General features: G+C 43.8%; 1 protein-coding gene and 1 long non-coding RNA gene across 2 annotated transcripts in view; one reads left to right on the top strand and one right to left on the bottom strand.

Moving 5' to 3' along the window:
• Window positions 1-9,430: 9,430 nt before the first annotated feature.
• Window positions 9,431-11,439, bottom strand: LOC118533962 (uncharacterized). The gene is made up of 2 exons (XR_013448010.1): window positions 11,161-11,439; window positions 9,431-10,037 (listed from the first exon to the last, which is right to left on the bottom strand). It is a non-coding gene; the product is annotated as an uncharacterized LOC118533962 (long non-coding RNA).
• Window positions 10,524-13,186, top strand: part of VAV3 (vav guanine nucleotide exchange factor 3) — a 362,307-nt gene continuing 359,644 nt past the window's right edge. The window contains exon 1 of the mRNA XM_036089450.2: window positions 10,524-11,005. Coding sequence (XP_035945343.1) covers window positions 10,802-11,005 — 204 coding nt within the window. The 5' untranslated portion in view covers window positions 10,524-10,801. The remainder of the gene's footprint in view (window positions 11,006-13,186) is intronic.

The following is a 13,186-nucleotide window of genomic DNA, read 5'->3' on the forward strand; positions in this document are numbered from 1 at the left end:
TGTTGAGACTAGTGATGGGTGCAGAGGTTTAGTAACTATCCCTTCTACTTTCGTATAGGTTTGACATTTTTCATAATACAAGGCAATCATCATCATCATCCTGGAGCACTAGTGAAAAACGCAGAAATTCCGATTTAACAGATTCCTAGATATCCCCCATAAATTTTAATTTTGTGCTTTGAAGTAAGGTTTAGGAATCTTGTTTTTTTTTATGGTCATGCTGTTATAAACATTGCTCTACCTCTCTGAACCTTTTTTTCTATCCTGTACAATTGGGACACAATATCTACTCCACGCATCTATTGTAAGCAAAACAAGCTGTGTAAAAGCTAAAGTTCAGTTCCTGGCTCATAATCTGAAGCCCAACATATATTGAAAATAACATAATCCTGGACCCTTTAGGAAGGACCCTGCTCTCATAAATGGTCAATGACCACTTATAACCCAGAAGATGAATTTAGACAACCAAAGCCAAGAATGAAAAAGAATAAAAGAAGTGAAAGAATGTGATTAAGAGTAGTACTGACACATTCTCTCTTTTTCGTGCCCTGCTAAGTGATTTGACCCCTTCTTGGAATGAACTGCAACCGTATTTAATTTGAAGAGCTCAGAGATAACAAACTGCCAATAAGCAGGGCATTTCATGATGTTCTCACTAGACTGGTGACTAAGCTAATTTTCAACAGCTGGAAGGACTTATCTCTCTCACACAAACCATGTGTAGTTCAGACCTTGTGGAGAAAAGCCCTCTGAAAAACAGACTACACACCTCCTATAAGTGAAGTATGATTTAGGATTATTGAAAAAGAATTCTGAGACTTCTATTAAACATACTTTTGTTTTGTTTTATTTGCTCATAGCAATTGCTTATTAATACTAAATAGATAGCATTTAACACTACAGTCGCACTAGATACTTTGTCTTCTTCAGCACTTTTGAAATGTCTTTTGTTTTAGTTTTTGTTTTTAGAGAGGGAGAGAGAGAGAGAGTGCGCACACATAAGCAGGGGAGGGGCAGAGGGAGACGGGGAGAGAATCTTAAGCAGGCTCCACGCTCAGCACAGAGCCCTGCATGGGGCTCAATCTCACGACCCTGAGATCATGACCTGAGCTGAAATCAAGAGTCAGACGATTAACTGACTGAGCCACCCAGGCGCCCCAGGAATGTTTTTGTTTTTAAATTGGATGGATCATACCGTTTTTGAGTTGTATTGGTCCCCAGCTACCACTACCACCCTGCACCCACACTTTTTACCCCTTCTAGGCTGCTTCTTACACTCTTCTCAAAACTTTTAGAGAAAACTTTCAATAAGGTAAATCTAGGCAACAGAAAGTTAAATATGCACATGAATGCTGGAAGTAATATGAAAACTTTTTGTGGCTTAAGACTAGAGATAGCCAGGGCACCTGGGTGGCTCAGTCGGTTAAGTGTCTGCCTTCAGCTCAGGTCATGATCCCATGGTTCTGGGATGGAGTCCCGCATCGGGCTCCCTGCTCAGTGGGGAGCCTGCTTCTCCCTCTCCTTCTGCCCCTCCCTGCCCTGCTCATCCTCTGTCTCTCAGATAAATAAATAAAATCTTAAAAAAAAAAAAAAGACTAGAGATAGCATGTCTATAGTGATAGGTCTGAGAACACTCATTCATCAATAAATATTCAGTGAGTTCTTGGGAATTTCTAGATGAACCAGACACTGTTTCCTTAAGGATTGCTCTTAAGACCAACAAAAATAACCATAAGACGAGGTAGAAATGATACTTGTGGGGATAGGTTGAGTGGCGGTGGTCAGGCAAGGATGAGATTATCACTCGTTATCAGGGAAAGCTTTCCTGAGGAGGCAGCCCTTTACCTGGGCTTGCAGGAGTTTAATATGGGCAAAGGGATGTGCTCCACCCTTGCTGAACCCCCGTACCCATTCATCATATACATTGGCTATGGATCTGGCTTAGATTAGAGCCACATTTTGTGGCCATGGAGCATAGCAAGGCTTGCATGGCTGTTGTAGGAACTGGGTCCACTGGCAAGATTTTTTTAACAGCTGCTCTCATTTGCCACAGTGTGTAACTGGAATGAGATGGCAATTTGGTTTTTAATCCTGCAGCAAATTGACCATTGCTTAGCTCATTCTTGAAAGATCCTTTGAAAAGTGAAATTCAAGGCTTGGATTTTCCCCATTTTATCAGCAGAGTATGAGAACATTGTGGAGAACTTTTGGGTAGAAAATCTAGAGGGAAAACAGATTAGAAACAAAGAATATCTTTAAACCCATATCTCGTTTGGGTCAGTTTCCCCAAATAGCAAAACATTACCCATACCTTTGAAAGAAGTGGAAAAGGGTAGTTAAAGCCAACTTCAAAAATAATTAGATTATTATTTAAAAGAATATAATAATAAATAATATTTATTATTTAAAAGAAATATGAGAATTTCTTCACTGATACTAGTTTCTGGCTCTTTAGAGACGAGAAATACTTCTACATCTATAATGAAACTGTGGCCACTTTCATATATATTCCACAAGACATTATTAAAGAAGAGTTGAGCTTTTAATCTCTGAATGTGAGAGATGTAATAAGCATGAGAAAGGCAGTTATTAGGCAGAGATCTGGTACAGAATGTCCAAACCAAATGTAGGAGTGACTTTCCTGATGATCCTCATTCCAATGCCTGAGACCCACTGGCTTTGGGCTGGCAGCATCCGCCTCCTTTTCACTTTTACTAAAAATTAAACTGGTAGCTTCCATGGAGGTGTAGGGCCACAGTTTCTACCATCTACACACAGATCACAGCAAAGCAGCTGTAAAGAGAGATTTCAGCCTGTGGCCACCTCCTCCCTGGCACTTTCAAATAAGAGACAGATCAAAATGAAAGGCACTGATGGACAGCCAGCAGCCAAATCTCATTCGCTTTGATTCAAGTAACCCAATTCCCCAGCAGTGGGATGGAGACAGGCTGGGAGCCCAGAGCCCTTCTGCTAGTATTGATCACCTGTCTTCCCCAGCAGCCTGCGGCAGCTCCTCTCCCATTATTTTGTGAGAACTCGCGGAACGACTCAGCGCAGAAGCAGGGCCGCCTGGGAGATTCCTGCTGACATTGGAGGGCGGGGTGAGTCAGGATGTTCAACATTGTGGAGTTTCTAATTAATGCCTTCAACTCTTGCTGCTTTATTAAGTTGCATCAGTGTTAACTTTGGGCGGGCCTGGGGACACTGCTGGAGTTATTCCTGTCCCTGGCACTTACAGTGATTAAGTAGAGGGGGGAAGGGGCCATGAATGTGGAGATACCAGGATTCTAGAAGAGAATAGACTTCATGTAGCTGGCTGCTCTTCTAGGCCTAGGGCAGACCTCAAGAAAAAGTCTTCTGTGTTCTGCCTATCTAGCAGTCCTTCCAGCTTTGTACCTGTTTGTAAGTTTACTGTAGTATCAACTCTTGTAAGCAGTTAACATAAAATATAAAAACATCAGACACCTGGGTGGCTCAGTCAGTTAAGCTTCTGCCTTCGGCTCAGGTCATGATCCCAGAGTCCTGGGATCAAGCCCCTCATCGGGCTTCTTGCTCAGCAGGGAATCTGTTTCTCCCTCTCCCTCTGCCCCTCACCCCTGCTTGTGAGCTCTCTCTCTCTGACAAATAAATAAATAAAAATCTTTTAAAAACCAAACAACAACAACAAAAAGCACCACCACATAGAAACACCTGGGATCTTTGTGCCATCTTTCAGATCCTCGTCTTATAATGGTAAATAAATTTTCGCAGAGATTTAGTATGGAAGGAACCCTGTTTTACTTTTACTCCGTAACTCCACATAAACTTTAGAAGACTGTTTTACACTTAGAAAGTGCTAAATACTTGTTAAATGAGGTAGGTGAACCAGATTTGATACATTGCCAGGTTTTTTTGGTAATGGACAATAATTTTTCATTTTTTAGAATAATTGTTCTTCCTATATATACTGACATTTAAAACATATAAGAATAGTTATCCTGTTTTTTTTTTTTTTCAGGTCTACCATTTCATCCCCTTCTCTCTTTAAAATAATCTGAATTATTGTTCTTTCGGAGCAATCCTCCTTAGACCTACCCCTTTCCTTCTTACACCCTAAGGCTATATTCTTTTTTTTTTTTTTTTAAGATTTTATTTATTTATTTGACAAAGAGAGAGTTAGTGAGAGCAGGAACACAAGCGGGGGAGTGGGAGAGGGAGAAGCAGGCTTCCCGCCGAGCGGGGAGCCCGATGCGGGGCTCGATCCCAGGACCCTGGGATCATGACCTGAGCCGAAGGCAGACGCTTAACGACTGAGCCACCCAGGCGCCCCAAGGCTATATTCTGATCTAAACAGTCCTAAATTTTAGTTTCTGAGAAATGTCAGAGAAGAGAGAAATCAAAGAGGGAAGAACACAGAGTTATTTCCTAAATCTAGGAAATTTCTATAAGAGCAACTTCAAAGTTGTAGCCAGCAATGAACCAAACAGTTTGAAACAGAAATGGTTATTGTGTTTTCATTCTGGCCAGATACATGATGTTCTTCTACTGAGTCTCCCTTTGTGTTTGTGTGTGCAGTAAAAACCAGTTAATGATATTATAGGTAATCTAATGCCAAGATCGCAAAATAGAGTGTAAACATTCTGCAAAAATACATAAATGTGAGAACGTCTGTCTGGGTGCATATGTGTGAGATTAACAAGGCACATTAGATTTCCATTTTGGTGCTTTTTGGCATTCTCATGTGAATTCCCCAAAAAGCTGGCGAGCCTTTTTGTTAAATCACTCCTGCGTTGTTATAATGAGTCTGATGATCAAAAAAGATACCCACAAGTTTTCTAAAGCACAGTACTTCAAAACCCCATGTCACTCTGGAACATAACACAGCACAATAAAACAAAAGCCCAACCTCCGAAAAGAATAAATGGAATACTTAAGAAACTTTAAAAAACATTTAAAATGGGAATATTTATAAAATACAAATAAAGAATTAAAACAACTTCACATTACCAAGCAGATTTCGATTCTTTTCCTGATATTTGAATAGCAATAGAGGGAAATTTCATTTATGTAAATACTGAAACTGTTCTTAATGACTAAGTTTGCATAGGTGTGGAGGATTCAAACTTGGCTATGTATAAAGCCATCTTTTTGGAGTCTGCTCTTGGGAATCTCTCTGTATTTTCTATCTCCAGGGCGGCAGAGTGGCATCATTGTGATACGTGTGGATCTTGGCATCGCAGTGTTGGGGCTCCCATGTGGGTTCTGCCATTTACTGGCTGCTTGAATTTAGGCAAGAGAGTTGAGCTTTCTGAGTCTTCGTTTCTTCATCTATAAAATGAGGGAAATAATAGTACCTACCTTAGAGAGATTATGAGAACCAAATAAAACAAAGCATAGAAAGCACGTACTTCAATAGCTAGCTGTCAGTGCTCATAAGAACTCAATAAATAGTAGCTGTGATCTGATCTCAGGCATAACCAAATATGTTAGCTCTCTCAGGTAGTTCCTAAAGGTGTGATAATGGGTTTTAGTTGTCAAAAGACATTCAAGCAAAAATAAATGAAATAGGTTTTTTGTTTGTTTTGGGATGGGGGAACAGGGGCACTCTCTAGTACTCCTGGAGTCTGTTCATGTGGGTAAAGCCAATCAGTCCAGCAATATTGCTTTATTTTCCCAAGGATACTGTTGGTGGCTCGAATACATCTGGGTGACACGTAGAAATAGTAAATGGAACTTTAGCCTTGTTGTTCTCCCTTCTCAGAATTACTATAGTCATGTGGTTTACATCCTATTCATTTTATTTATCCATCCACATGCCCATCCATCCATCCACTCATCCATCCACCCATCCACCCACCCATCCATCCACCCACCCATGCATTTGTGCATCTGTCCATCCCCTACTAGGTGCTAGGCATTGGAGATATGACATGAATTAGATATAGTCCCTGTTCCCAAGGAGCTCACGGGAGGGGCAGGGTAGGGTTGAAGGCAGGTGGTGGTAGTTGTGATGCCAGACATTTCAGGAGATAATAATTCTACAAGGAAATCAGTATTAAGATTATGATATGCATAGGATTTTGTGGAAACAGGGACACCACATACTTCCCACATTGGATTTTAATATTCACCATCTCAGTATGAAGAGCTCTCTCTTTGACTATTTATTTATATCAACATGCAAATAAAATAGAAATGTTCCTCAAATTAGATCAAGGCCCTTAGTTGCTTACAGAAATACACAGTTATTTAGCTATTTAGCTTTTCCCTGCAAGTCCAACCTTCTCAGTCATATTTAAAACTTAATGTGTACATATATTACTGCTAATGTTTGAGAGCAGACTAATGACTAACCAGGGCCTGAGGGCTGCAGCATGTTTAATGTGAACCAGACTCTCAGAAGATCCAGCTGAGGTACGGTTAATTTGGTGAATTAAACCTTTGGAGCTTCATTGTGTGTGTGTGTATCCACAGCGGAGAGAGAGTAGGAACACTTATCTTTTCATTTATTTGGACATTAGTTAGCTAATTAGTATTTTATTAGTCCATCCCTTGTAACACATAGACTTCGGGTCATGTTCTTATGCTCCTTTTTAGGCTGCTACTATGGAGGCTGTTTGTGTCATAAATTATCGCAAGTAAATTTCTTTTGTTAGATGCTAAGTGGTAATTTGAATAAGGGCCATCATCATCATCATTGCTGTTGTTGTTATTATTTTTATCAGGGCTTAAACATGTCAGAAGAGAAAAGAAAATCCTGTGGTCCTAATGAGATCTTGCTCAGTTATACCTAAAAATATTTAAATTCACAGTGATTCACACTGATTTGAATAAATAACGTTCACATCTATTGAAAGAATATTGCTATAGAAATCCCGCTCTAACCCATCCTATCTTTACAGTGTTTCTCTGGTATTTATTTTTAAAACAGTATCAAATTACTGGAAACTTAAAGCCTGTATCCCTAATGGTTGTGAAACCAAACTACATTTGATTGTAGTTGAAGAAAATTAACCTAACCGAGAGCCTGGATTTCAGTTTGCAGTCCACAATATTTATGTTTTTGTGTTTGTAATGCTTTCATGAATAGATTTATCTTTGATATGCTTTATAGCATCAATGATTCACCTCTGTGACATAAAATAAATACAGAATAAGAAATTTGGGTTTCTGAATTTCTTGGTGGTAGATAGATATTAGTGCTTTTGTAAACTTAACAGTTGAAATAATAAAAAGAAAAAACTGGTGAGGATTGAGTGACGGCACAGATTATATAGCAAGAAATGAATTTATGTGGCTTTCATCTCCTAACGTCCTTTGGTACATTAGGACTGAGGCATAACCTAGTGAATTCTTGAATCCTTATTTTCTGATTATGGTGTAATTTTGAACATGGAAAGAGACCTAGTGTGTGATACCCATCATCTACTGCTTTCTTGTCTTTCCTGCTTCCTGAAGCTCAGATAGCACCCATACTGTTTCCCATTGTTACCCTACATAGGGCTGAGGCAAAGCTCCAAACTACAGAGCAGTGCAAGGGAGGAGTGAGGGCGCCTGATACGCTGGAGGGCCCTGAAAGGCTCACAAGGCACACAGGAAGGAGCAGCCCTTCTCCTCATGTGGCCTGACAGTAACACCGTGAGTGCTTCCTGATCTTTTCACTACCTGGAAGAGAGGGCAGAGAGAATAGGAAGAGGCAACATAGCTCATTTGTTCATTCATTACTCACTTACTCAACTAATATTTATTGAATGCTTATGGCGTGCCAATCACCAAGGTTGGTTCTGGGAATTTGAAGATGAATAAGTTACCATCCTTGCCTTCAAGGTGTTTCAGTCTAGCGGGGAGAGATTTAAACCAGTAATTAAACTCGTGAAAGTAATTATTATAATGGGGAGCAGCTTTGCATAGAAAACAGCACAGATGTGGAGACCAATCACACTCACACCCTGTTGTGAGAGCTTCGTAACCCAGAAGAAGGGGGTGCTTACTGCCTTTGAAATTATTTCTTCATCTGTTAAGAAAGGCGAACATCTTCTACCTTGCAGTTAATGTTTGTCAACCGCCCAATAGAGGGCCTGGCATTGGGTAAGAGGCAGAGTGCGGGTGTGCCTCAGGAGCTAATATAGGTCTCAGGGCAGTGGGTCCACTGAGTCCTAAATCCCAAGTCCCCCGTGCAAGAATGGCCTTCATGGGAACACGCCGAGCACTAGCAAGGCGTTGCCACTGACAGAATTTGATCCTTATCACCCAGCTGGTCATTGTCACTAGGTAGTAAGATTTTAAAAGAAAACAACTTCTGACAGCTCAAAAAAGCCCATTTTTGTTGTTGCCCAATTTCTGACACTTTAATGAGTTCCACATGACTCACATTTTGCCACTTAGCTCCTTGTTTACTTGAAGAACCTTGCACTTCTACCAGCCCCCTTCTAGGCCTTCCATAGCTTTTCCTCTTGACCTTCTCTCCGCTCTCTATTTCACTGTATTTGAGAAGTATTATGTTTTGAAGTAATAGTATATATATTACAATATATATGGATTGTAAAAAAAAATAAAAAGAATTCGTTTGGTCACTGCTGCCTTTTTGTGAACCAAAAGCTATTGGTTAATGTTATGGAGCTCTTACTGTTAGGCACCACGTTTTATGCATCGTATCAGTGCTTCTCAGACTTTAGCATAAATACGTGTCACCTGCGGATCTTGTTAAAAGGTAGACTCTGATTCATTCAGTCTGGGGGCAGAGCTTGAGAGTCTACACTTCTAACAAGCTCTTGGGTGGTGCTGCTGGTCCACAGACGGCATTTTGAAAAGCAAGGTATTGTATCATTTGATCCTGACGACAACACTACGACGGATTATTTTTCCCATTTTACATATGTGGAAACTGAAGGTTAATTGCGTTATGCAATTTTCTCAAGGTCATGTTGCTAGAAACTGGCCAAGCTCAAGCCCTAAACCCAGCTCTGCCTCTTGGTATAGTGTATGTTACCTGGGTTTTGGAAATGTTCTACAAAACCCAAGGATGATCTAATGCTACCTGAAATGGAATTTATACTTCTAGTTATGTTTTTTAAATTGCAATTTCTTTTCCAATTTAATTTCTCTTCAGGATCATGTATTACCTGGTGATTCAGATGTGTTGGATTTTGTTTCTAAAAATATGTAAAGTTTAGTATGATTTATTTGCCAAAGTTTAGGAAACATGGTGCAATTCTTGTAATCTGGATTGAACACAAGGGGAAATTGCTGGGGAAGGATGCATGTGAGGAAAGGAAATCCTCCGGCTGGATTTATTGTTTAACGCTCAGCGTACACCGTGTGCTCCGATTTTCACAGACTAATGGAAAAAGGCACAGTCCTTGTCCTTAACAGATCAGATATACTTAAAAATTTTTTTTCCACCTTCTTTCTCAAAAATATGGTTCGTCATAGAAAATTTGAGCTACGGAAGTGTAATAAAAAAATCTAAAACCCCACTTTTTATTTTCAAAATTTAAAAGGATACATCTGGAAAGGGCGAGCCACGACCACATTTATACAGAACAGTAGGAGTTCAATGTGGTAGTATCTTGCCATGAATAGTTTAAACATTGTTTTTGGTTTTGAGGGGCAGTGGGAGTAAAAGCGGCCCAATCTGGAGTCCCCAGAGGTTGTAGGAAATGTTAATGCGCTGCTTCAGTCAGCTCTGAGATCTGGGGTTATGTTCCAACTTCTCTAAGGGTCCCAGAGCTGGGCCCGACCCGCGCAGCTGAGGACCGACGCTAATTGCTCTCCAACCTGGTCCCGGGTCACCGGCGCATGCGCGGGTGGCCGCCTGCGCTCCGAGGGCTTCTCGCCGGCCTATTTCTCCCCCGCTGCTTTCGGTGCGGTCAGAAGAGCGTCAGGACTGCGGCGGCGATGAGCAGTTACCGGGCTGAGAGGGAAACCGTCTCTAAGTGAAAAACACCTGGCGTCGAAATAGGCTGGGGGTTAGGGGTAGGTTTCCGCAGGCGTCTCCACACACACTTTTAAGGTGCCAGAACATTCTTACCAGCAACTAACTTGGAGACAGGAATTATCTGCAGGAAGAGAATTTAGGGGCTAGAACGGGAAGGGGTGAGGGGTGACGATCTCTAAAAGTTTCAGCACGGCGTTCTCAAGATGCTCTGGGCCCTTTTTTCATTTCTTCAGGGAGTCCTGGTGCTCCAATTAATCTTTCGCTCCCCTCGGACCCTTTAAGAAATTGCAGTCGCCATCGGGGTGGGGGGGGTCCCAGTAGGAGCCCCTCTGTATTACAGCGTTCAGCCCCACTTTCCCCAAAGCGGAGACCGTCCCGAGGGAAAATCCCCAGACGCCCGCGGTGGGGTGGGGGGGTGGACCCTCCGCAAACCTGCGGGCTCGAGGTGGGCGGGGGCGCTAGGCTCCCCCGCCCCGGGCACCGACCCCAGGCCGGGGCGGCGGCGCTCTCCCACCGCGCCTCTGGGGACTCGCAGACGGCAGCGAGACCGGCCGGCGCGCTGGGCATGCTCAGTCGCCGGGCGCCGGGCTCGCGAGTCGGAAGCCTGTGCGCCGCCGCCGCCGCCGAGCCGGCCGGGGCGCACGGAGAGCGCGCGGGACTCGCTGCAGCGGCGGCCGGGCGGAGGAGGAGCCGGGTCGGGACAGGACCCGAGCCCCGCGCGGAGCCCCCGAACCGCCGGGCGCGGCGCCCGCTCCCCCGCACCCCCGCAGGGCAGGGGCCGGCCGCGGCTGGCGTCGGCGGGGCGTGGAGGAACCGCGGCGGCGGCGGCGGCAGCCGCATCCTCGCAGCCTTTCCCGGCCGGGCCGCGTCCCGGAGCCGTCGGGCATGGAGCCGTGGAAGCAGTGCGCGCAGTGGCTCATCCACTGCAAGGTGCTGCCCGCCAACCACCGGGTGACCTGGGACTCGGCGCAGGTGTTCGACCTGGCGCAGACCCTCCGCGATGGAGTCCTGCTCTGCCAGCTACTCAACAATCTCCGGGCGCACTCCATCAACCTGAAGGAGATCAACCTGAGGCCGCAGATGTCCCAGGTAAGGGGGCCGGCGCGGGCGCCTCCGCCTCCAGCCGGCATCTCCCATTAATCATCCGGCTAATTTCTTTGTGTAAATGCAAACATCTAGGTGCGCTCAGCTTGCCCTGCCTCCTCCCAGCCTTCTGCTTTGGGGACCGCTTCGGCTTTTCGTACCTTGGCTTGAAATGGTTTAGGTCTTTAGCAGAATGTTGAAGTCCTGCGTCCGGAGATGGTATGAGGGTTTCGTAAAGGCTTTCTGTGAGGCGGGAAAAAAAACAAAAAACAGAACTGTCTTAGGGTGCCCTTCACCTACTTTTGTGCGTTTGTGTGTGTGTAGGGCAACAAAAGGAATCTGATCCAGCTCTTTTACAATAACAATGGTGAGGGATAAACGGAGATGATGGGGTGATTTTGCTTTTAGTCTGTTCTTTTGCTTTGCGTTTCGTCCCCATGTTTTCTTGAAAGAGGAACCGTAACGTAAATGATGACTCTAGGAAGTGGAGGGCGTTCCGGTACCGTTATCTGTACAGGAATGCCACTGGTCAAAGGGAGGAAAAGGGAGCACCATGCAGCGGTTGTCCCCGAAAGCCCCTCGAGCTTGTGGCCAGCTGCCGAGCTAGGCTGTGTTTACAGCTCTTCTTAAGCCATGTGAGAAGGAGGGAGTCTAACCTCTCTCAGCAGCGACAGGAAGCAAGAAGTTTCGCTAGAGATTGTGCTTTCCTTCATTCAGGGCTTGCTCAGGTGGTGTGGTGCCCTCTTGGCTCCTGTAGCCTTGCCTAGAGGTGCCTCTTCGAGGGGTTACAAAAACAAAAACCCAACAATTCTGGAAGGCTGTGTGCATCCTAGAGTCAACTCAGAAGTCACGGCTCAGAGGAATAGTAGTTTCGTGGTCCTGCCAGAAAGTTTCCACTCAGAAAGATCTTAAACACCAGTCAGCACATCTATTTTCTCTTTGTAATATTAAAAAATCACTTTCAACTTAAAAGGGAGGAGGGGTCCCCTCCAAGACCTATTTTATCACTAATCCTGAATGATAGAGCCTCAACTACTTGGCAGCCTTTTACAATGGAACTGACTTCATAAAATTGAATAATTATGTATTTAAAGTTAGAGCACACACATTCATCTCTTCTTCACATCAGTGTTTCACCAGGGTCCCTCTGCACCCCAAATTCTGCATCCCTTGCCTAGCCTATCTGCTTTCAGTCAGCTGGTCAGCAGTCCCCCAGACAGAACGGGCTTGTAAGTGGTGAGAACTATATGATTTTAGAAGTGAGGTAAATTATTTCATACTTTCCCATAATCCTGGGTGATGAGTGCCAAATCTGTGGACCTGTTCAGAGTTGTCTCAATTCTGGATATCCTGTTAAGGGTTTGTTTTTTTTTTTGAAATTTTATTTGAGAGAGAGACAGAGAAACAGCACAAGCAGGTGGAGAAGGAGAGGGAGAAGCAGACTTCCCACTAAGCAGGGAGCCAGAAGACGTGGGACTTGATCCCAGAACCCTGGAATCATGACCTGAGCTGAAGGCAGACACTTAACTGACTGAGCCAGCCAGGCGCCCCCTGTTAAGGGGTTTAACAGACATTTCCATTAAGCTGGAAGCTGCTGTTCTGAGCAAAGTTCTGTAGGGAGCTGCAGTTGGTTGTTGAGTTTACAGATCACCATTTTCCACCTGGCTTACAGCCTCAGGAGGCAGTGTGGATCAGGATGCTTTGGCCCTCCAGCAGGGAATGCAGTATTGTGTGCACTTCCTGAAACTTCAGTTTCCTGGAACCCTCAGGGGTTGTTCAATAAGTTCTCAATAATCAATTTTTCTGGACAGCTGAGGATCTTCCTCTTTTATTCTTCTAACCTTTATTTGAATGTTAACAGTGGGTGAGAATCTTTTCAAATGTGTTTGTGCTTTGTTGAATATAGCCAATGTAATTTAGTCTTTTTGATCACTGAGGAGCATCATTATAAGCATCATTAATGAAAATGGAGCACATATGATTCTCTAAGAACTCGATTCCCTGCTGGGGTACTGCAATGAACACATCAGGATCCTTGCCCTAAAGGAATTATTACACTGTGCTATCAGATAAGCCACTAGCTTATGAGGAGATAAACAGCTGAATGACTTTCCTTAGGCTATTTTGCTTTTGGAATCTTAAGCCTGTCCAGTCCTGAGATTTCTGGTTCCAAATTCAATGCTTTTT

This window comes from Halichoerus grypus, chromosome 5, assembly GCF_964656455.1.
Source record: "Halichoerus grypus chromosome 5, mHalGry1.hap1.1, whole genome shotgun sequence".
Classification (NCBI taxonomy): Eukaryota; Metazoa; Chordata; class Mammalia; order Carnivora; family Phocidae; genus Halichoerus; species Halichoerus grypus.